Consider the following 21282-nt stretch of genomic DNA (forward strand, 5'->3'; position numbering starts at 1 on the left):
AATCTTTATAAATCTTCACCACTAAAAAGTGCAAGTTGGCCAAAAACACTCTGGATGGTTTTGTTTGAGTATTCAGCACATCACAGCTCCTGATGGAGACTCATTGTGAATTTACAAACCCGCTGGTCCACAGGAAGTCACAACATGAGATTTATTTATGTTTTAGAAACATGAAGGACTCATTTAAGCTGCAGCTGAAATCTGAATCATCATGTAACCAACTCGTGCAGGCTTTCATACAACGAGCTGCTTACACACAATAGATGCCTGACACCTGCTGGACACTCGGGGGTAGTACAGCAGCTCCTACAAAGTAAAAATAAAAAACATACCAGCTCATATTTTCAACTTTTTATTTTGAAAGATCATGCAGTGCACTTCCAGGTAGGAGCATAACATCACTTTCAAGGATACACATGAAAAACGATACATTTGTAATTACCTAGTACAAAACGTAACTAAAGCATTAATGAGGAATGTAACAAATTAAATAGTAAAGGGGGAAAAACAAGTGCGCAACACGGCTAATGCTGCACTGCAGATCTTAAAAGGCTTGATACGAGGTTCAAGTTGTCTGTAACCCTGTCGTGTAAATACAAAAAAAAAAAAAAAAAAAATACTCAGGATTAAAGTGTTGAACTTAAAACGAGACAAAAAGCAATAAATTACTTCTTTCAAGTGTACGGTGTGTTTACTGAGAGAACTGGGGGGGCATGGGGTACGGCACCAGCGGAGGGGGGTGCTGCTGGGGAGCCTGCGCCTGGGGGAAGGGGAACTGAGGGTGAGCTGCGGGCGCCTGTGGTCCTGCCTTCGGAGCGAACTGAGCGGCCTGGAAGTTGTTCTGGCCTCCGAACGCTCCCGCCTGGTTGTTGAAGTTGGACTGTCCGTTGCCGTTGAAGCTGCCTCCGCTGAAGCCGTTGCCGTTACCGGCCCCGTAGCCTCCGTTTTGGGAGTTTGAGCCAAAAGCTTTGCTCTGTCCGTTGTCATACCCTCTGCCGTTATCCCTGTCCCTATAACCGCCAAAATCACGCCTGCCAGAATACCTATCCCGACGGTCGTCTCTGAAGTCACCACCTCGGCCGCCCCTTGAACGACCTGGAAAGGAAAACAGACTTTAGAAGAGCGGCGAGGAAACGGCCACAGTTTAAACTGAAGTGTGTGAAATGTTCCGACACCACGTCTGCTCACGATTACAGTTCTGACAACGAGGCGTCGTCTGATACCAGCGGGGACAAACGTCATGTGACCAGGACTTTAAACAGCTGGACACTACTAACCGACAGCATGCGTTCAAACATCTCTTCTTTAAAGAGCGCTTTAAGGAGGGAAAAAGAAAGAGCGCCATCTTAACGGGACATCAAAACGTTGCTCATGCATTTCTATGATTGGACCGTTTGCCTGCATGTGAGAATAGCTGTGTGTGCATCATGTCTGAGTGAGTGTGTGGAGATATCACACCTTCATAGACTCAACATGAAAGTAGATAAAGTGCTCTTTTTTTAAAGCTCAGTTACTTTTCCAAAATGGCCGCTCACCAGTTGTGTCGTCATGAGAAGTTTTGACATGTTAGTAGCAGCTGTTAATCTGTGGAGACGGTTCCTGGACTGGTATCAGAAGGACGCCTCTAAAAGCCGGCGTGGACGTTAACATAGTCAACCAAGTCGCAGAGGAAACGAAGGAGAGCAGCAGAAGAAGAGTGGCTGCAGAACACAGCACAGTTTCTGTATCTCACCAATTAGATTTACCTCCTCTGTCTTCCGCCATCTGGAGGAGCTTGGGGTTGATGGCCTGGTTGGCCTCGCGGAGCACAGAGATGAGGTCGCTGGCCTGCCTCATGTTGTTGGGAGTGAAGAAGGTGTAAGCCGTGCCTGTCTTTTGGCTACGAGCCGTTCTGCCGATTCGGTGGATATAGTCCTCAGAGTTGTTGGGGTAGTCAAAGTTGATGACAAATTTCACGTCTTCAACATCTGTAAGATTGTGTTGCAGTGTGGCATACAGGAGGAGGGCGGGACACAAAGATGTGCACCAATGCCACCACAACAACCAGATCAAAAACAAAAGAGCCCAAGTTAGTTTTGTCATGACGACGGCAGGGCTGGTTAATCCACAAGGCTGCAAAAAGATTAGCATTAGAGAAGCTACGCTAACATTTCCTCGTTGGGGAGACTACGGTGGGAAAAGATAAAGGATGCACACTCCATCTGCTTCCAATCCAGTGGGAGAAAAGAAAAGCCCTCCCCCTCTACCACCACCCTCAAAAAGAACGGATCAGAAGTCTTACCATTTTGTGGAGTATGCATTCACTAGTCCATTCCCATTGCAGCGCACGCCCCACACATTACCAACTGACCCACAGGCGTCCTGCTCCTAGTGTGCTCAAACTAGCTCTTTAAAAAAAGGCTCCCTTTGGCGTGTGCTGTTAGCCATAAAGCTCACACTGCAGTGTCTCTTGCTCAAAAAAAAGAAGAAGAAAAAAAAAAAGAAACTGTAGATTTGAACCAATCTGCAGGATGTCTACAAACATCCCGCCTCTCTGCATGGCAAGATTCTCCCAGAGCCAGTGTTCACTTGATAAAACGTCTCTTGTTGGCAGGTCTCGACATGACTTTGAAACGCAGGCGAGGGAGGAGTGTGAGCTTGGATTTTGTCCAAGTTGTGTCCAACTAGCATGTCCCACTGTCACCAAAAGCGCCAGTAGCCATGTCACTACAGAGGTGAAGGTTTGATCGATCTGACAGACTGCTCTTCCAACACGAGTCGACTGCAAAGTTAAACACCACCCATGCTTTACAACACGTCTACACAACCAAAGCACCTCCCAAAATGACTCAACGCTTGCAATGCGGCGCCCAAACAGGCATGCAAGACAGAAGGAGACGGTGGAGCCGGGCTTTGAGCTGGGACCGTTACAGAGCCTGGGTGTGTGAAGCAGTCCAAACCATTGCCAGAGAACAGACGACGCATGTTTGGGGGAGGAACTGTGGCCAGCCCTTCAACTCGCCCCCCGTTTTTAGGCAGGCCAGCGCGTTATGCCGCACCCGCACCTGGTCACCTCTGTTTATCTGCACGACTGGGAGACGCGTGCCTCGCCAGTCAGGACACCTCCAAGAATCCTCCTTCCCCCTCTGGAGACCTGGGCTTGTCATGCCAAGGCCCTGCCACACAGACTGCTCCTTCAGGTCAGGGGAGAAACTCAGAAAGAAGCAGAAGAGTTAAAGAAAGCAAAAACACTTTCTTTTCTTTTTTTTTTTTGGAAATACGTCAGAGTGGCGAAGTGTTCAGGGAGGATACTGACCTAGACCTCTGGAGGCTACGTCTGTAGCAATGAGAATTGGAGCCTTTCCATATTTGAACTCTAGAAAACAAAACAGACGTGAAGTTGGTTGGTGCTCATTGTTAAACTGTGATACGTTGAGTTTGTCGAGAACGACGCTCACCATTAAGAACCCAGTCTCTCTCCTGTTGGCTTTTATCTCCATGGATTCCCATGGCGGGCCACCTGAGGGGAGAGAAGCGTTCAATGAACAAGTCACGTATAGCTTTGCTTCCATGACGACGAGCAGAATCCATCTCAGGAGCACAGAAGCTACTCGACCCACTCACTGATCTCTGACATGTGATGACATCGGGCTGCTTGAAACTCAAGTTGGAGGCGTGGCCTGTAATGGTCCATTTATGGGCAAAGTCATCGAATATTTCTGTCTTAGGGAGTCACTTCAAATAAACTCAGAAGACTGACGTCACTTCCTGTTTCATGAGATAAAAGTCTGTCCCGTCGATCTGTGGTCGTACTCTTGGTTTTAACTTTTCTGTCCGAGAGTGCTTCTGTCCGTCTCGTGGATCTTTGAGTTCCCGCTCTCATTACACTTTGTGCTGAAACAGTGCCGTTATTTAACTTACCCATCCCTCCTCATCCTCCGGGTGAGGTCATCACATCGCCTCTTCGTCTCCACAAAGATGATCGTCTTGTTTTCCTTCTCGCTCATGATTTCCTCGAGCAGGCGGATCAGTCTAAAGAACGGAGACCAAACATCAGTCTGTGCATCAGGTTGAACCTGAAAGCGTCACGCCGAGGGCGGGGCTTTCACTCACTTGTTCTCCTTCTCTCCGTCGTTGCAGACGTCCACGATCTGCAGGATGTTGTGGTTGGCACTGAGCTGAAGAGCCCCGATGTTAATCTGGACGTATTCCTTCAAGAAGTCCTCAGCCAGCTGGCGGACCTCTTTGGGCCAGGTAGCGCTCCACATCAGAGTCTGACGGTCAGGCTGCAAAAGAAAACCGCTCATTAGCAACAAAGACTTGAAGTCCGGCCTCCTCGGATGGTTTAAGAGCTCGGGCGCTGTGCGTACTCTGATCTGGTCGACAATCTTTCGGATCTGCGGCTCGAAGCCCATGTCCAGCATTCTGTCAGCTTCATCCAGCACGAGGTAGGTGCAGCGGCGGAGGTTCGTTTTTCCCGCCTCGAGGAAGTCGATGAGCCTTCCTGGAGTGGCGATGCAGATCTCCACACCTGTGAGCAAAGAGTCACGGTAAGAGAATCGCCTCAAGTGACATTTTAAGACTTCTACAAACCAAAGAATCCACCGATAGTACGATACCTCTTTCCAGGTCACGGATCTGAGGTCCTTTGGGCGCTCCTCCATAGATGCAGGTAGACTTCAGGCGAGAAGCTCTGCCGTATTCAGCAGCCACCTGCTGTACCTGCTGAGCCAGCTCACGAGTCGGGGCGAGGACCAAACACTGCGGAAGAGGACAACACGAGGAATCAGAACAAGTCAGCCTCAGAGCTGAGAACAGAGTGGATAAAGAGCCGGTCAGACTGCACTCACAATGGGACCGTCTCCACGCTCCAGGAACGGCTGGTGGTTGATGTGAACAATCGCAGGTAACAGATACTGCAAAGAGAGCACAACAGTCACTAACGGGATCTCAACAGGCGCAACAATCAAACCACAGCCTGGGAAAGTTAAACTACAACGTCAAGACATTTAAAACAGCAGATTTTACTTTTGCATGCTCCGATTTGTTTTTCAGCTCTTCACTCCAAGTTATTATCACCAGATCACACGCCTGTCGTTAACTTTAACGCATGTTTGACCTTGTACCTCATCTATTCTGTGGACGAACGTCATGCTGTGGTACTTTGGTTATACGAGCTCTCAGCTAACTGTGCTACAGCTAACGGGCAGTACTCAAATAAACTACTAATGCAACATGTAACTTACAGAAAGTGTTTTGCCAGAACCAGTCTGGGCAATGCCGACCATATCCTTCCCACTGAGAGCCAGAGGCCAGCCTTGAGCCTGGATGGGTGTGGGCTCGGTCCAGTTTTGTTTGTTGATGACGTCCATCACGTAAGCTGCAGAAGAAAAGACAAGCATTCATTATTTATTCTTACACACTTTAATTACACCAAGGGGAAGTCTTTGTTTCCACTCATAAGCAAACTAGTGCCGCACACAATGCACCAAACGTAACCTTAGTGAGCACACTCACATGGGAAGCTGGCCTCGTGGAACTTCATGATGGGATTCGGGCAGTCTCTTCCTTTAAACGTGATGGTTTTGGCCCTTCTGTACTGCTCGGCTTCTTGCTGCAAGTTTTTTTAAAAAAAGCACAAAGTTCAGCTGTGGTAACTTGTTGCGTAACTTGCAGCACGTGCAGAGGAGAACACGTTTCCGGCACTGTTGCATAACACGGAGCCACGCTGCCGACATACCAGAGACCTCCGGGCCACGTCTGGATGCTGCTGGTAAAAGTTCTTCTCAAACTTCGGCAGCTCGTCCAGGTTCCACTGTTTCTTCCTCAGACGTTCTCCCGGGTTCCCAAACTTCCCCCCTCCTCCTCCTCCTCCCCGGTTCCCCCCGAAACGAGGCGGGCCGCCACCGTACCTGCAAATAAAACCAGCCGTCGACTTTTAGTTCAGCAACCAGAGGGACACAAAACCAACAGAGCAATATTTTCTGCGTCATATCAAGGAGATCTAGCTGCTATATACTTTCCAGCCAGCAGAGGAACAATGGGGGAAACAGCCGGCATTTTGTATCCGCATTCTCCTGCCACATGGCGACACGCCGACTAGCTTAGCTTAGCTGCATTTACGGCGTAAACGTTACAGTTTTAAAAACACAAATCCATCTTTAACTGTTTCATAAAGTCTTTAAATGAAGCCAACTTCAATTAGAACATTTTATTTATTTATTGGATGGTGAATACAACGCTCGCCGTTTTAACGCGTGTCAAGCTAACGCAGCCTGAAGCTAACCACGCAGGTGTTACGTCGAGATATGCTTCCTCACCGAAAACTGCAACAGGAGAGCAAAACGATCACAAGCGCATTTAAATCTTTCTCCCGCCATCAAATGACGTTTAGTTACATTTCTTAATAATCGTATTTGTATTGTCAGAGAGGAGGAGCAAGTTTTGGTGTCGAGTTGTTTAAGATTTCAGGGCTAGCGTGTTTTGATACAATAATATTAATAATAATGCTCTCAGTATATAAATCCCGTCAATTACTGTTATGGAAACACAAGGTATGTTCAGGCTTTAATCAAGATGAAGTGTCAACAGATGTAAAGCCTCTATCAAAGAAAGCGTCCTGAAGTGCACAAAACCGCATGGTAGCAGATCTCACCGTAACACCGGGACGCAAGGCCAGAAAGTAGGCCTCGAGCCAAAGACAACGAGACGCGGCTCCGGTTACCGGCTTCGGATGAGAAATAAAGCGGAGAAACTGCTCGTTTTAGGGGTATTAAATCCCAAAACAATCAACAACAACATGTACGTCGAGTTTGTTAGAGAGATGTGGCTCTGTTTGAGAATATTAACGCGTCTTTCTCCGTGTAGGGAGTCGGCAGCCATTTCCAACGATCACCCGTTAACACAAAAACCCGCGGAAATAAAAGATGCTTACCCTCTATCTCTGTCGCGATCCCTGCCGCGATCTCTGTCTGCGTATCCAGGCATGTTGAATGTTATAAGTATAAATAAAAAATATAAATACGCTGAGGTTTGACGGTCGTCTAAAAATCCCGACCGGCAGTGATGCTGAAATGCCGGTAAGGAAAAAATGAGGCCCGGTTTATATGGTGAGAGGAAGTCTGTCTTCCGACGTATTCATCCGCGTCACGGTTTAAACCTATGGTGCGTTTATGTAGTGTTGGGTTGAACTCATTGAAAAAAACGAGTTTTAAAACCCACTTTAACTGCCTGCTCAAGTCGGAACAACAACTCGGATATTGGGAAACAATTAGGAGAACAACTTCCCTACTTGTCAGAATCGTCATTATATGAGGGGTAAAATATGTTAGTTAGTGTTGACATATTTTTAGTTAATTGATATATTGCACATCATATTTTTTCTCAATTTTAACTTTTCAAAGTTACATCTCACAGATCTTCTTCTTCCTAGCATTCACGCTGTTTTTAGCTTTTGATTGATCATTCCTACTCTCCGAAATGTAATCACGTGACCACAATGATATCGAAGAACGACTCCCCAACTCGGAAAATTGGAACACCCGAGTAGTACTTGAACGCAGCATTAGACTGTGAATTTTAAGGGCCCCAAAAAACTGATGTAACTGTATTTTAAATAAAAATAAACCCCTCATTTACAACAGCGTATGACTCGCTAAACCTCCCATTAAATAGTATGAGAAAGAAACCCTAACCCTAAACATAAGAACTCATACATATATTTTTCAACGTAGATCCTAAAATAGCTGGAGTCTTTTGTTTTGAATATCCTTTCATCGTTAACTTATTTTTTTTTTAAAACAAAAAAAACCAAACAAACCACTGGTCAAATTATTAAAACTTCCGCGAAGGACCTTTATAAAAAAAACTATTATATACTGTATATATACATATTACAGTCGGCGGATGTATATGTACAAAACAGAGCTGGAGTGATTCGGCTCCGACTGTGCTTCCGATGCGTGCCGGTAAGTGACGTCATCCGGACCAACCCAAACATTAAAGAGACTTTTCCATGACGCTCAGTGAATTATATTTTGATATGTAAATTATTACACATGTTTTTTGAGATTGTTGTTTTTGTCCGTTTGCATGTTTTATGTTTTTATTTTATATTCAATGACATCGTTCATCAGAAACACTTTATTCATCTCAGGGGGAAATTCAATCATGACAGTTTCTGTTAAACACAACGCAGCAGTAGGAAATATAGAAATATAAAGAACAGGATAACAAATAATTCCCAAGTGGGAGTATTTGAAGAATAATAAGCTTTGGAGGAGCTCAGTCTGCAGGGACTAGAGTTGGGAACTTGAGTTGCTGGTTCAAGTCCGTGTCCTGAACATTCCCCGTACAGTGTGTGTGGATGGAGACATGAGCTAATCACAGCTGTTTGGTTTTTTGAAGCAGGCTGTAAACATGTTCATGTCTGCTGTAAAAACAGGCTTTTTGAATGGGTGTATATGTGCCTTCCTGTGCTGCTGCAGCCAGCCTCTAGTGGACACTCCAGGTACTGCAGCCAGCCTCTAGTGGACACTCCAGGTACTGCAGCCAGCCTCTAGTGGACACTCCAGGAACTGCAGGATGTTACACTTAAGCATCAGCTTCATGCTTCAACACCGTCTCAGTCTGGACGCCCACATTGAGAAACACTGGTGTAAACGACATAAAGGAGAAACTGAGCAGAAAAAGTCTCTGTATGACTGTTTTTTTTTTGGTTTTAAAATAAGTTAGTGTAAATTTGATAAAAGATCATAAATATGTGAAATCAAACAGCTTAATCTCTCTGAAAGTGTTCATAGTATAAAGATCAACTTTAGCTCGTTTCCTAACTTTGTGTTTAAATAGATATTTGCAAGCCTCCTTGTGACATGATGAAGGGGCATTTACACACACTGACCCCCCCCCCCCCGCCCCCCTCCTGAGCCATCTGCCAGACGCTTTAATCCACAGTGGTACCAACTCCACAGCGGGCGGTCGTGTGCCACTCACATGTAAAGACAAGATAATCCTTCATGAATGCCAACACAGGAAACTCCAGTGAAAAGATGAGAAGCAGAAGAAGAGCGCCATGAAACTCTGCAGGACCTTCACACGTGACACAGTGAGAGTTAAGTCAAAGTGACCGGTTATGAGTCATCACAGGTATGACACGTGCTGACCACAGTGAACGCTCCTGAGCTGGTGGAGGGAGATGGAGGGTTTGACATCTTGCTCAAAAGCACCTCGGCAGTGCTCAGAAAGTGAGCTCCAGCTACCAGGCTTGATCCACACCAACACTTAAAACTTGTTCGACCTCCCGCTCCCAACAGACTCCTGCCGTGCCGCTCGTTAACTGAACTGGTTCTTAACCGGTTTGAATGGTCTGGCGTCTCGTCTGTCCCCGTCATGGATCTCGTTTCTTGTCTCCGTGCAGCTTACAGGACGGGTCTGTGTGTCTGAAGTCTGCCTGACATGAGGAGGACGGCGTGCTCAGAGGAAATCATGGAGGAGCGCTCTTGTTGAAGTGTCTCTCTACTTAGGATGTGCTCACACTGGGTCCTGTTGTCCCCCCCCCCTCCATTAGACCTGCACTCACTCTGCTCCAGGACTAACTGGGTCTGAGCACGGTGACCTCGTCACAGCGTGCCCGGGCCGAGGCCCGAACACGAGCAGAGATCCAATCAGAGACAGGAACAAAAAACAAACCGCACAGATTTTTGTACAAGGCCTTTACAATGTTAGACAAAAGGCAAGTTTAATTAGAACTAATTACACACAAAAATAAAATACTCTTACAAAATGATAGTGTTAACATACATCAAATTGCATCAGTCTGCTGTGAGAGATAATAGTCCTGCTAGCGGATCATGCGATGGGAAACAAACAAGCCGAGCGGCGTCTCTCAGCTGGGGATAAAAACAAGGCGGCTTCTTCAAAGAGAGCGGTGACGTGAAGGATGGGAGAGCTGTGCACGTGACTTTAAAAAAAAAGAAGAAAAGGCCTATCAATAGAGAAGTGTCCGTGAACGCCACACGGTCACCTCCCTGTGTGCAATTCCTCTTTTCATTTCAAGAAACTTGGACTTAAGTTAAAGATAAATTACAGGCGGTTTGATCCACATATATGAACAATGTTTGTCTTACTGTACAAAGCACCATCTGAGGACACGCTTCACTTTGCATACACGGTCGCTTTGTTTCTGTAGGTGATGCAAACACGAAGAACAGTCCGCGGTCAGAGATCGCTCGACAGGCAGCGTCTTTTTAAACACATTCAACAGTTTCAGTTTTGTTTTTAAATCATAGAAAACGATTCCTGCTTCACCCCACGTCGCAGGCGTTCACAGGAGTTTGTCTCATTCGGTTCCCTTTCAAAATAAAAGCACGTTTGGACACATTAAACGATTTCTTTTCTCTTACATCGGGGCAAACGGTGAAAAGTTTCAACCCCACGACATTCAGGAAACAAACGGACTGAATGAGTTTGTCATCAGGCCGACGGCACAAACTACAAACGGAGTCTCCTGAGGAAGTGGAGCGGCGGCGCGCGCTCTCTGTGGTACGAGCACGAGTCGTGTGTTGTGCACTTTAAGCAGTAGTGTGTCAAAACAAAGGGTCATGCTTTTAGCACCATGGATGGATTAAAGGTAGCAGGCGTTTCTCATACTTTAATACTTTGACATCACGTGTTTTTAAAACAACAAAAACTCGGATATTTTAATGATCAATGGTGAGGAAAGTAACGAGTTAAAGGTCACGTGATCTCCTCCTCTTCTTCTGGTGAAATCAGTGTCCTCGCTCCTCTTCATCATGTGTGTGAAGTGTGTTGTTGTAAATCCACTCTGATCCTGTATTTGATCATGTCTATAAACCCCTCTATTTCAGCCCTGCTCAGAACAGGCTGTTTCTGTGTCTGTAGCTTTAAATATGTAAATGAGCTGTGTCTGACCACGCCCCCTCTCTGGAAGGGCTCGGGTGTACTCGCTGCTTTCTGGCTCCATGTCCTATTGTTTACGGTGAGAAGGCAGACTCAGAGGGCAGAACAAACACCTAGCTGTGGGAGTGTCACCCACCTGGGGGAGGGGCTACTGCCCTTTGTGATGTCATAAAGGGAACATCTCCAAACGGCCATTTTCTGAGACGTGGAGCAGGCAGAAGACGGAGAGGAGTTTGCATCATGTGACCTTTAACGGCTGCAGAGTTGACCTTTGCAGGTATTGGTCAGTTTTAAGGTTGACGAAATTACAAACCTTTGATTCTCTTTGACACATAATTTTTCAACTGATTAGATTTTTTTCCTGTTATTTTTAATGATCCATCGTATCAAAAAGCACCAAAGCTTTAAAAAAATACATTAAAAAAAGACCATCAGTCGTATTTTTAAGCACAAACTGTCCAAGTCGAAGAGAGCAACACACACACACACACACACACACACACACACACACACACACACACACACACACACACACACACACACACACACACACACACACACACACACACACACACACACACACACACACACACACACACACACACACACACACACACACACACACACACACACACACACACACACGAGAATCTCTCTCTTTTTTAGTTTTTTTTTTTTAAGATAATGATTTTGTGGACGAGCGCTTCCTCTTTAACCCCGCGGCGAGCACAGCGACCCGTCCCTGAAGGTTCTCCTCTGAGAGCGTCTGAAGGGAAAGAGAGGCTCTGATTGTGTGAGACTTTCACATGACTTAGTGATGGCGAGCAGGAAACAAGAGCACGATTTGTTTCTTTTTTACGTGATAGTCCAAAGTCCAAAACGCCGTCTGGATGTGCGACTTAACGCCTCCTTTAAAAAAAGTGAAGGCAGGAAACAGCTTCTCCTCTGAGTGGAGAAAATCACGGTGGTGACGTTGAAACGGCGTCGCTACAAATGACGGCCTGTCGGGAAAACATCAGGACACTTTGTGTAGCTCCAGGATGAAATCAGTGGGATTTAAAGGGTCGCTCAGACAGGACGCCGCGCCTCCCGCTGCAGCGCCACAGCACTCCTTCAGTCACGCTGACATCACAGGTCGTCTTTTTAAACTTTATAAAAGGTGTGTCGTTGGAAGAGGGGTTTCTATAACGGCAATAAATTAGATATATTATATAGAATTGTTTTCTTGACCCCGTTATATAAAAATAACACACTTTAAGCTACGCATTCACTTTTTCATCTTCGCACCAAACCGGCTGTCGGACGCGTGGCGGGATCGTGGCAATGCAGCGTTAATCGTTGGGCGGCCAATCAGGAGCAGACGAGCCGGCTGCCGTCTTTGGAGAGGGTTGTAAACATTCGGGATTTCATCATCAGCGTCTGAAGCAGCGATCAGCCTGCACGCTTCAGAGCGGGCCGACCTCGTGGGAAGATGGAGCGTTGCTACATGGAGTACACAGTTTGTGTTTAAATGCTAAAAAATGAACTTAGAAAAAAAAAGAAAAGAAAAAGAGGGCAACGTGTTGCAGGTTCCACGAGTTAGTAGAGTCTGAGTTATTAGCAGCTGAAGAGGGAGACCAAAAAAAAAAAAAAAAAGTGGGATGACATTTTCTCCCTCCCTCCGCTCGCCCACGTGTCCCCAGGAAGTGTGTGCGGCGTCCCCCCGTGTGTGTGACCCCCCCCCCCCGTCCGAGCGGCAGGTTTGTCAGGAGGAGGCTCATCGGGACCAAAGCGCGTTGCTTCTGGATGTTTCCGAGCGCGGCGGGCGTCAGGGGGTCACTCCACAGCGAAGCCGCACGTCTCCTCGATGGCAGTGAGCAGCTTGTCGTACAGTTTGTCGTAGTGCTCGTACGGAGGAATGTCGATCCGGTTGAAGCTGAGAAAACAGACGAAGCAGAATCATTAAAACGTGTGCAGGACTTCACTGAAGGGTTCCTTCTTATTCATGAAGCTGGGACTCCTCACCAGGTGTGGGCTTTGGGCAGGTTGTTGGTGCTGGCATCAATCTGGTGGATGGTGAAGAGCCGCGGGCCAGCAGCACCTGGGAACACAAAGAGCTCAGTCAGAACCTTCAAGGCCACCGTAGAGAGGCTCGAACAGGGCTCTTATTTAGACCAGAGGACGAAGGGTTAACGAGGAAAGACAAGGAAGACATGAAGATGGGAGAAAAAGAGCTTTCTGTCTTCACAGGCTTCTCTGATGGAGTTCAGGAGCACTAAAGAGATCTACATAGATCCCGGGTGGAGAGCTGCAGACACGCTCTTCACACGTGCAGATGTGAGAGAACAATGTGTGTGTGACGACGCCTCCTCCGTCTGGATCAATCAAACCAATCAGCATCCTGCTTTTTAGCAGCCTTTGGAAATGCAAAAGCCCTCCACACAAAGAGTGCACACTGAAGCTCTCCAGCCGCCGTTTCACACAAAGAGCAGCGTTAGCATCACAGGCCGCACTCACAGTCTGTACCTTGCAGCGCCTTGAATCCTTGCAGGGGAACTCTGGAGGAGCCGGTGACGAACTGCAGCAGCCTCGCTCGGCGCTCCTCGTCGAACGACTCCACGGCCTTCCAGAACCACTTCACGCTGTTGCTGTCCGGAGTGCAGTGTTTGAGCCGCGTGTTGGACTTCCAGTCGTTGATGTCGATCTTACCCAGGCCGCACACGATCAGCTGCGGAGCGACAACAAGACAAGAAGAAGAAGTCTTTTTTACTTTCCTCTGAACTGCGTCCGCCCGGGTCGAGGGGGTTCGTTACGACACGTTTGAAACGCACCTCGAGCTCCTTCTCGTCGAACGCCTTCAGCAGGTGTTGAGGGATGACCTCGTTGAAACCTTTCTGCAGAGCGAGGAACTGAGCCTCGATGCCTCGCAGGAAACGCCAGTTGACGTAGAGCCGGACGTACTCTTTCTTGGTGTCCTGCGTCACCTGAATGCTCTTCCCGTTGGGCTTCAGCTCGTGCTGGATGATCTCGCCGTACGCGTTGTGTTCGACACAGAAGGTGTGGTCCAGCACACCTGTGATGTCATTGTCCCTGAGGAGAGAAACGACACCAGTTAGAGATCAAGACGCTGACATCAGAGAGGGAGGGGGGTCCAAACGTCCCCTCCGATCAGCAAACAGAGATGTAAGACATCATCATTAACAACAGGGGGCGCTGTGGTCAAAGTGAGGGACAGGCGTTTGGATCGTGTGGTGCGGTACGTACAGGATCCAGACCAGGCTGTTGTGCAGGTCGGGGTCCACAGACTCCATGTCGTCCAGGGTGATGGGTTTACCCAGCAGCTGTTTGTAGAAAGGCAGCGTGAACCCTCCGTCGATGTAGTGTCCGTGAAACACCGCCATCCCCATGATGCGACCCACGAAGTGAAAGTAGGACAAGTGCTCCTGAGAGAGGAGAAGAACACAGGAGTCAAACACGGACCTCACGCTCCTGGTTCAGACGAGATCCTGCGGTCAGCGTCTGAACTGACGTCACTGCAGCAGCCTGTTGTGTCCTTCAGCTGTGATGTAATAACAGAGCAGACCAATAAGAGCGGGGTCAGAGCGGCGGGGACTCACAGGGTTCACGGCAGAGTCGGGGTTTATCTGCAGGGTGTAGATGTCATCGCGGGAGTACTGGAACAGGCCGTAGTACGGGTTCAACATCTCGTGGGACAGCAGGTAGAGCCACTCCCTACACACACACACACACACACACACACACACACACACACACACACACACACACACACACACACACACACACACACACACACACACACACACACACACACACACACACACACACACACACACACACACACACACACACACACACACACACACACACACACACACACACACACACACACACATTAGTAAATGTTCCATAAATGTCTTTATAAAACTAAAGAGGGGCGGGGCTCACACGCCGTCCTCCATGCTGTGGATCGTTACCTGGCCACGCCTCCATAATCCAGCCCCTCCTCTCCTCTGAACTTCACCATGAGCCTTTTCCACAAGTCCTTCGGCCTCATCTTCATCACCTGTCGGTACGACTCCTGCAGCACGGGCACAAAACACGACAGAGTTTATTTCACAGCAGCTGCAGTACACGTTTTTAAACACCAGGTGTCAGAGTCACATAGTGCTCCTTTAAGTTTCTGTTTTTTTAATGCTGATGTGTTTGATGAAAAAAAAAAAAAGGTCTGCACCAATCAGTGATCAGCGAGCTTGATGATGGCTCGGAGGGAGGGGTCAGTTTTAATAAACACACACACACACACACACACACACACTTGATAGTCGACCTGCTCGCACTCTGCATGTTCTGTGTGTGTAACGTAACACCTCAGCTCGTCTGGAGACGCTTCACCCCCCCTCCCTCTCTCGCCCCCCCTCCCTCCCTCCCTCTCTCTCCCCTTCACGCTGAGATCAGCCAACAAAAATGTCTTGGTTCAGATGAGCAGACGCCGTCGATCCAGCACATTCCAGTGCATGTTTTACGAGGGTCACGCAGTCTGCTGCAGGTGTTGTTGCTCTGATGAAGGCCCTGCACCTCCTCGCAGCACAAGAAGAAGAAGAAGAAGAAGAAAACCTCCCCCGGCGGCGGGGAAAATGTTCTGCAGAATGTCTCCATCTCAAGCGAGAGGTCTGCTTTGGATCGTTAACGGCCAGGATTCACACGTCGTAGACAACGGCGTGTGTGAGAGGACACGTCTCCGGGCTGCGACCTTTACGAAGGCAGACGAGCGAGCGATATTCAACACAACTCTGGAGTTTCTATAAATAACTTTTAATCACCAGCAGGTCGAGAAGAACGGGATCGTGTGCTGCTTGAATGACTGAAGGGCATCAAGTTCACCGCTGGGTTTTGTACGTTACACAATCACTTTTATTTTTTTATTAAAAGAATGGATTCCTGAAGAAATCTGTCGTCTTTTTTTTCTGCTGAGTATTTTTAAGGAGCTTCAGACGAGTCGAGAGCCGGACCGACCGGGTTCCTCACCTCAAAGATCTCCTCTCGAGACACCTCGATGCGACAGTGTCCGGCCTGAGGCTGCTGCTGGGACAGCTCCTGACGCAGGATCTTCAGCTTCTGGACCAGGTCCCGCTTGTACTTGGGCACCGTGAGGCACTCGGCCTCCTCGGGGAGCTGAGCGGGGGACACCAGAGCCTGCTGGACCTGATCCTTCAACTGGTTCTGACGACTGAAATACACAGAGAGAGAGAGAGAGAGAGAGAAGAGAAACTCAGGGATGTTCTGATAACAAAACATAAACAAGCTGACAAGTGAGGAGAAAAGAAAATCAAGATCTCTGACAAAAACAACAAGAGGAGAGCCAAGATGAAAATATGTTTCAGAGAAGTCGAGTTCTTTCAGCTGACGGCCGGGTACGACGAGTAAACACACTCATCTGGACGGCACATCCAGCCAAACAGCTGCTGGTCCCCACACACACACACCTTCCTTTCACCTCCTCTCCACCTGATAGAGGTCTGATGATGTCGCACAGAGAGGTGGTCAGAGAGCGGGGGGGGGGGGGCACACACACCCTTACCGTGGCCAATTTGACCCCCAAAGTCCAGTTTGTACGACGAGTGCGAGATGTGTTGCATTCAGGCCTCGTGCACGGCCTTGACCCTGGAGTGGTTAAAGAGGACGGTACAGTCCATGCACGAGCACAGGTACACAGACCCGACTAGTCCTGGAGCCGCATGCATGCGTGTGTGTGTGTGTGTGTGTGTGTGTGTGCGTGTGTGTGTGGGGGTGGGGGGGGGGGGGGGGAGAGACTATGACAGTACATGTTGACAGTTTGACAGACCGACCTTCAGAACTGAATCCTGGAGGAACTCTAGCTTTTGATAAAACGTCAGTTAAAGGCTGAAATGGCCAGAAAATGATGATGAAGGCAGAACAACTTTTAAATGTATTTGGAGGACGGCCTCAGATGTACACACACACACACACACACACACACACACACACACACACACACACACACACACACACACACACACACACACACACACACACACACACACACACACACACACACACACACACACACACACACACACACACACACACACACACACACACACACACACACACACACACACACACACACACACACACACACACACACACACACACACACACGAATCAAAGAGTCTTTATGGAGCCGGCACTGAAGGATCGTTTGCACAATGGCCTTTTGCACTCCGGTTGGGGGGGGGACAGCAGGCGGGCACGGCCCACAGTGAGGCTCATAAACACCACACACACACACACACACACACACACACACACACGGGTTAAAATAAGCATTTCCACACTGACTTCTCTGACGTGATGTGATCAAAGGTAATAATTACTGGTGTACACTGATAGCACTCAGACGGCAGCTGTGGCCTAACGGAGCGACACGACGATCGTCCTTCAAATACCATGAAGAAGTACAAGACGAACATACAAGAGCAAAATATACACAGAAAATATTCAACCGCATTAAAAGACATGAGCTCATCACAGCTGTTTGGTTTTTTGAAGCAGGCTGTAAACATGTTCATGTCTGCTGTAAAAACAGGCTGTTTGAATGGGTGTGTATGTGACTTCCTGTGCTGCTGCAGCCAGCCTCTAGTGGACACTCCAGGTACTGCAGCATCAGCTTCTCTCATACACGTCTCTGAATGTTTCACGTGATGCAGTTTCCTCTCACATACAGACATCATGGTGTCCGACCTGGTTTACATTCTCCTCCGCCACAATGACAACGTCTCCCAGTTTGTTTTCTGCCGTCTGCGCAGCTGAATCCTGTTTGGCTTTTCAATCACTTCCTGCTCTCCCAGAAAGCCACAGGGCCCCAAAGGATGCTGAGGACCTCCTCCTGAATCCTTTTATTTCCTGCAGACTAGACTCACAGGGGGGGGGGGAGGGCATGCAGCATCTTTGACCCATAAATCAAACATTCCTGCTCTGTGTTGTTGCAGACAAACATGACCCATACTCCTCTCCTCGCCCTGCAGCTCTGCGCTCGTGCAGGTCGCCTCGCCGCGCTCAGGAGGTGACAGACAGGAGAAAATCAAACTGGGGAATTCCGTTTCCTTCGGACTTGAAATGGAGAGGAAAGCTGCCACATCACGGAGGGAAGTGAACCAGAACAGGGTCTGGAGAGCCAGCCGGTCACCACTAAAAGAAGCAATAAACTGTCACTTTGACGGACGTATATTTATCGGACATTTTTGCGGGATGACGGAACATCAGGGGCGAAAATGTCTAAACCTCCTGACTTGATAAAAGGCAGATGTTAGATATCTTTTCCAGAGTGTGGTCCCGAGACACAGAGTGGCTCTGGAGTCCTTTCTTTTTGCAGACAGAGAAACGAAGCACAGATCATCAACTTCAGCTTCACTGTGATAAGACAGAGCGGAAGGAAAATAAGTCACAAAGCACCGAAGCTTTATAAAGAACCGCACGGCGAGGAATTCATTCATGTGAAAGTGCGAGTAAACGCCCACACTGACGACGTCCTGACAGCGAGCGAGGAGCATAAAGCAGATTCGGTCGCTCGCGCACCGTGGACGAGGAACTTGCTCTTCTCACTCAACAGAGGGACGCTGGCGTGTCTGATTTTCTCCTCTCTCCTCTTTTGCTTCACAACAAACGTTATTCATGGCTGCGAAACAAAACTGTGTGGAGCTCGTTTGGATATTTTCCACACGCACAGGTAAACACAGATAAGCTTTGCATGTTGGATGCACAACAAAAAGCTCTAAACCAATTAAAGAGGCATCGAGGTCGGCGTCCTGAGCAGCGTGAGGCGAGGAGATCAGCCTCCCCTGCAGCCAGCCCACAAGAAATCTAAAGTCCTTGCACTCACAGTTTAGCTCGGTGGATGCTAACAAGCTAACAAGCTAACGAGCTAACGAGCGTCCCCGGACGTTGTAAGTTGTGTGTTTCGTCTTTCAGGGACGTGTTACGCTCGTCAGTAACTTACAAAATGAGGACAGAACTCAGACTTTATGTCTTTGCCTCGTCGCCCCCCTCCACACACACACACACACACACACACGCACACACGCACACACACACACGCACGCACGCACGCACGCACACGCTCCAGGCCAGCGCCAACTTTGTGATGGATTGTGTGTTAAAACTCTCTGCTGGCAGTAGGAGTTTAAGTGTGTGTGTGTGTGTGTGTGTGTGTGTGTGTGTGTGTGTGTGTGTGTGTAAACCGGCTGCTGAACCTCGACAGGTGTTGAACACACCTTGGCACAGGCTCATATATGTGAGTGAGCACTGTGCACGTCTGGAGGAGTGCGTGCGGACTGCTGGCACGCCGTCAAATCCTCACCTGACATTCTGCGCCTCGATGCCTCCTCGGGAACCGTTTGGACTCGGACTGCAGACGAAAACAAAGAGGAGAGGAAATAAATCTCCCCGCTCTTACGTCATGTTATGTGTTCTGTCTCTCGGGGGGGGGGGGGGGGAGCGGCGGTCTTACTTCAGGACGAGATGCAGGTTGGCGGAGAGGCGCGGGTCTGTGAACTGCGTGGTTCGGTTGTTGTGGTCCACAAAGTAGACCCTCCCGGTGGCCGTGTTTCGTATCTCCCACCCAGGAGGGAGAGGACCCAGCTCCTCACAGTTCACATTACTCAGATCTCTGAAAATGAGAAATCACACGCGTCATGAAACCTTTTAGACGAACTGGACTCAAATATCTGAATCTTTAATTCTATAGTTTAGTAAAGGTGACGATGGGTTTGGTACCTTAAAGGAGCAGTACGTAACTCTGAGCCCTCGTTATTTTAGTCTAAACATCACAGAGAGCTGCTGACTTCTTCTCTTTTCTGTTTTGCACGGTTGAAACCCGGAGGGAGCCTCGCGAGCTGCTTGAGAGCCTGGCGGCGGCTGAGCCGTCTTGCTGACGTCGGAGCTCACGGTGAGGCGTGGCGAGACCGAAAAGAGCCTCGTATCACGAGTAATAAAAACATCATCTATCACTCATGTTCCGATAGAGCGCAGGCAGCAGGAGCCAGATATCATAGTGTGAGTCAGGTTTTATTGATATCGTCTGGAGTGCACTTCAGTCCGCCTCGTGTAGACCTGTGTGTGTGTGTGTGTGTGTGTGTGTGTGTGTGTGTGTGTGTGTGTGTGTGTGTGTGTGTGTGTGTGTGTGTGTGTGTGTGAGATAATCAATAGGACACACGTGCCTGACTGAGACGTTCAGTTACGGTTGATTAAGACTTGTGTGCTGCCAGCCATGTGTCCCAGAGCCAGCGCCTTTCAGCGCTCAAATCCCGAGGACCGGATCGCCGTGTGAGCCCCGTAACGATGGACTCCTCACAGCATGACACACACACACACACACACACACACACACACACAGATAATCAGCTGCAGGTGTCAGAGAGACTCCATGACACACGCTGTATGTTATGTCAGTTATTTCAGTCAATGTAAAGCAGCTGCAGGCTGTGTGATAAATTTGGAGGTAAAAGAGACGAAAGGAGGAGAGCTTGAACTGCGTGATCGTGTTGGGTCATTTTTAAGGTTATTTTATATTAAGCATCAAAAGGACCAATCAGAGAGCTGCTCTCTTCCTGTGTGATCATGAAGGAAACCTGCTGTGTTGAAGCTTCTCTGACAACAATGCAGCAGCCAGTATGTCCTCCTTCTAACTTTAGATTCTGCTCCTGAATGCTCTGGATCTGATTGGACCAGAGAAGGTAGGCGGGGCTTTGAAGGCCGTTTTGGACGCCCCTGGGTTTGCCAGATATGAGAGCAGTTATCAGGTGAACAGGTGTTGCAGCGATGGAAGCGGGCAGTGGAACTGCTTCAGATAGAAGTGAACAGTTTTCCTTCTTTTACTCAAATCTATGCAAAGGGAGGATTCATTGCACTCAGCTGGAGTCGACTGTGGAGCGATGTCAGGAAAACAACTCGGCCTGTTTGACTTTTAAATGTATGATCTGTTGAAGTCTGTAAACACGACTGTGACATTTCTATTAATAATATAAATCAGGGCTTAAATCATTCCAGGGCCGTCAGCGTCTCCACACTTCACCCCCCTGTTTTAGTTGCTTTTAGGTCGTTTTCTTCCTTGTTTATTTTCTCTGCACACTTTGTAAAGGCTCAGTCACGTAAACGTTGAGTGCGAGTATGCGTGGTTTCTGTGACGGACTCGTGGAGGTACCTGGGTACTCTGGGGTCGTGCCACGTGCTGACACCCGTCTGCGTGTGCAGGAAGTAGACCTGGCCCTGCTGCGTGGTCCTCTGCTCTGTAGAACGAGAACAGGAAAAAGAAAGGTTGAAAGGTTTGAGATCCTTCGTTTGAAGACGACGTTCATAAATCAACAGCAT

General features: G+C 48.3%; 2 protein-coding genes across 3 annotated transcripts; both read right to left on the minus strand.

The window, feature by feature from the left end:
• Positions 1-341: 341 nt before the first annotated feature.
• On the minus strand, positions 342-7097 carry ddx5 (DEAD (Asp-Glu-Ala-Asp) box helicase 5). 2 transcript variants are annotated; one of them, XM_079366455.1, is made up of 13 exons: positions 6914-7097; positions 5720-5891; positions 5497-5593; positions 5226-5359; positions 4830-4895; positions 4599-4740; positions 4350-4510; positions 4093-4265; positions 3901-4011; positions 3438-3499; positions 3296-3355; positions 1746-1967; positions 342-1095 (listed from the first exon to the last, which is right to left on the minus strand). In XM_079366455.1, exons 1-13 carry the CDS (start codon positions 6964-6966, stop codon positions 692-694), a joined length of 1857 nt encoding a protein of 618 aa, XP_079222581.1. In that variant the 5' UTR covers positions 6967-7097; the 3' UTR covers positions 342-691. The 2 variants fall into 2 exon arrangements, with proteins under 2 accessions (XP_079222581.1, XP_079222582.1); XM_079366456.1 differs by having other exon boundaries at positions 972-1095; positions 1733-1967.
• Positions 7098-10246: 3149 nt separating this feature from the next.
• Positions 10247-21282, minus strand: smurf2 (SMAD specific E3 ubiquitin protein ligase 2; the record flags this gene model as incomplete). Its single annotated transcript, XM_079365411.1, has 11 exons — positions 10247-12811; positions 12901-12976; positions 13402-13603; positions 13707-13965; positions 14140-14318; positions 14493-14607; positions 14871-14974; positions 15922-16123; positions 19274-19321; positions 19424-19582; positions 21116-21282. 11 exons carry the CDS (start codon positions 21280-21282, stop codon positions 12712-12714), a joined length of 1611 nt encoding a protein of 536 aa, XP_079221537.1. The 3' UTR covers positions 10247-12711.

Source organism: Symphodus melops, assembly GCF_947650265.1.
Source record: "Symphodus melops genome assembly, chromosome: 17".
Lineage (NCBI taxonomy): Eukaryota > Metazoa > Chordata > Actinopteri > Labriformes > Labridae > Symphodus > Symphodus melops.

Excerpts from the sequence above, each read along its gene's own strand:
- ddx5 (XM_079366455.1), bottom strand. The coding sequence starts at position 6,966 with ATGCCTGGATACGCAGACAGAGATCGCGGCAGGGATCGCGACAGAGAT. Across the intron at positions 4,896-5,225 it reads GTTCTGGCAAAACACTTTCT|TATCTGTTACCTGCGATTGT; the intron begins GTAAGTTACATG and ends CTCTCTTTGCAG. Across the intron at positions 1,968-3,295 it reads CGTAGCCTCCAGAGGTCTAG|ATGTTGAAGACGTGAAATTT; the intron begins GTCAGTATCCTC and ends ACAATCTTACAG.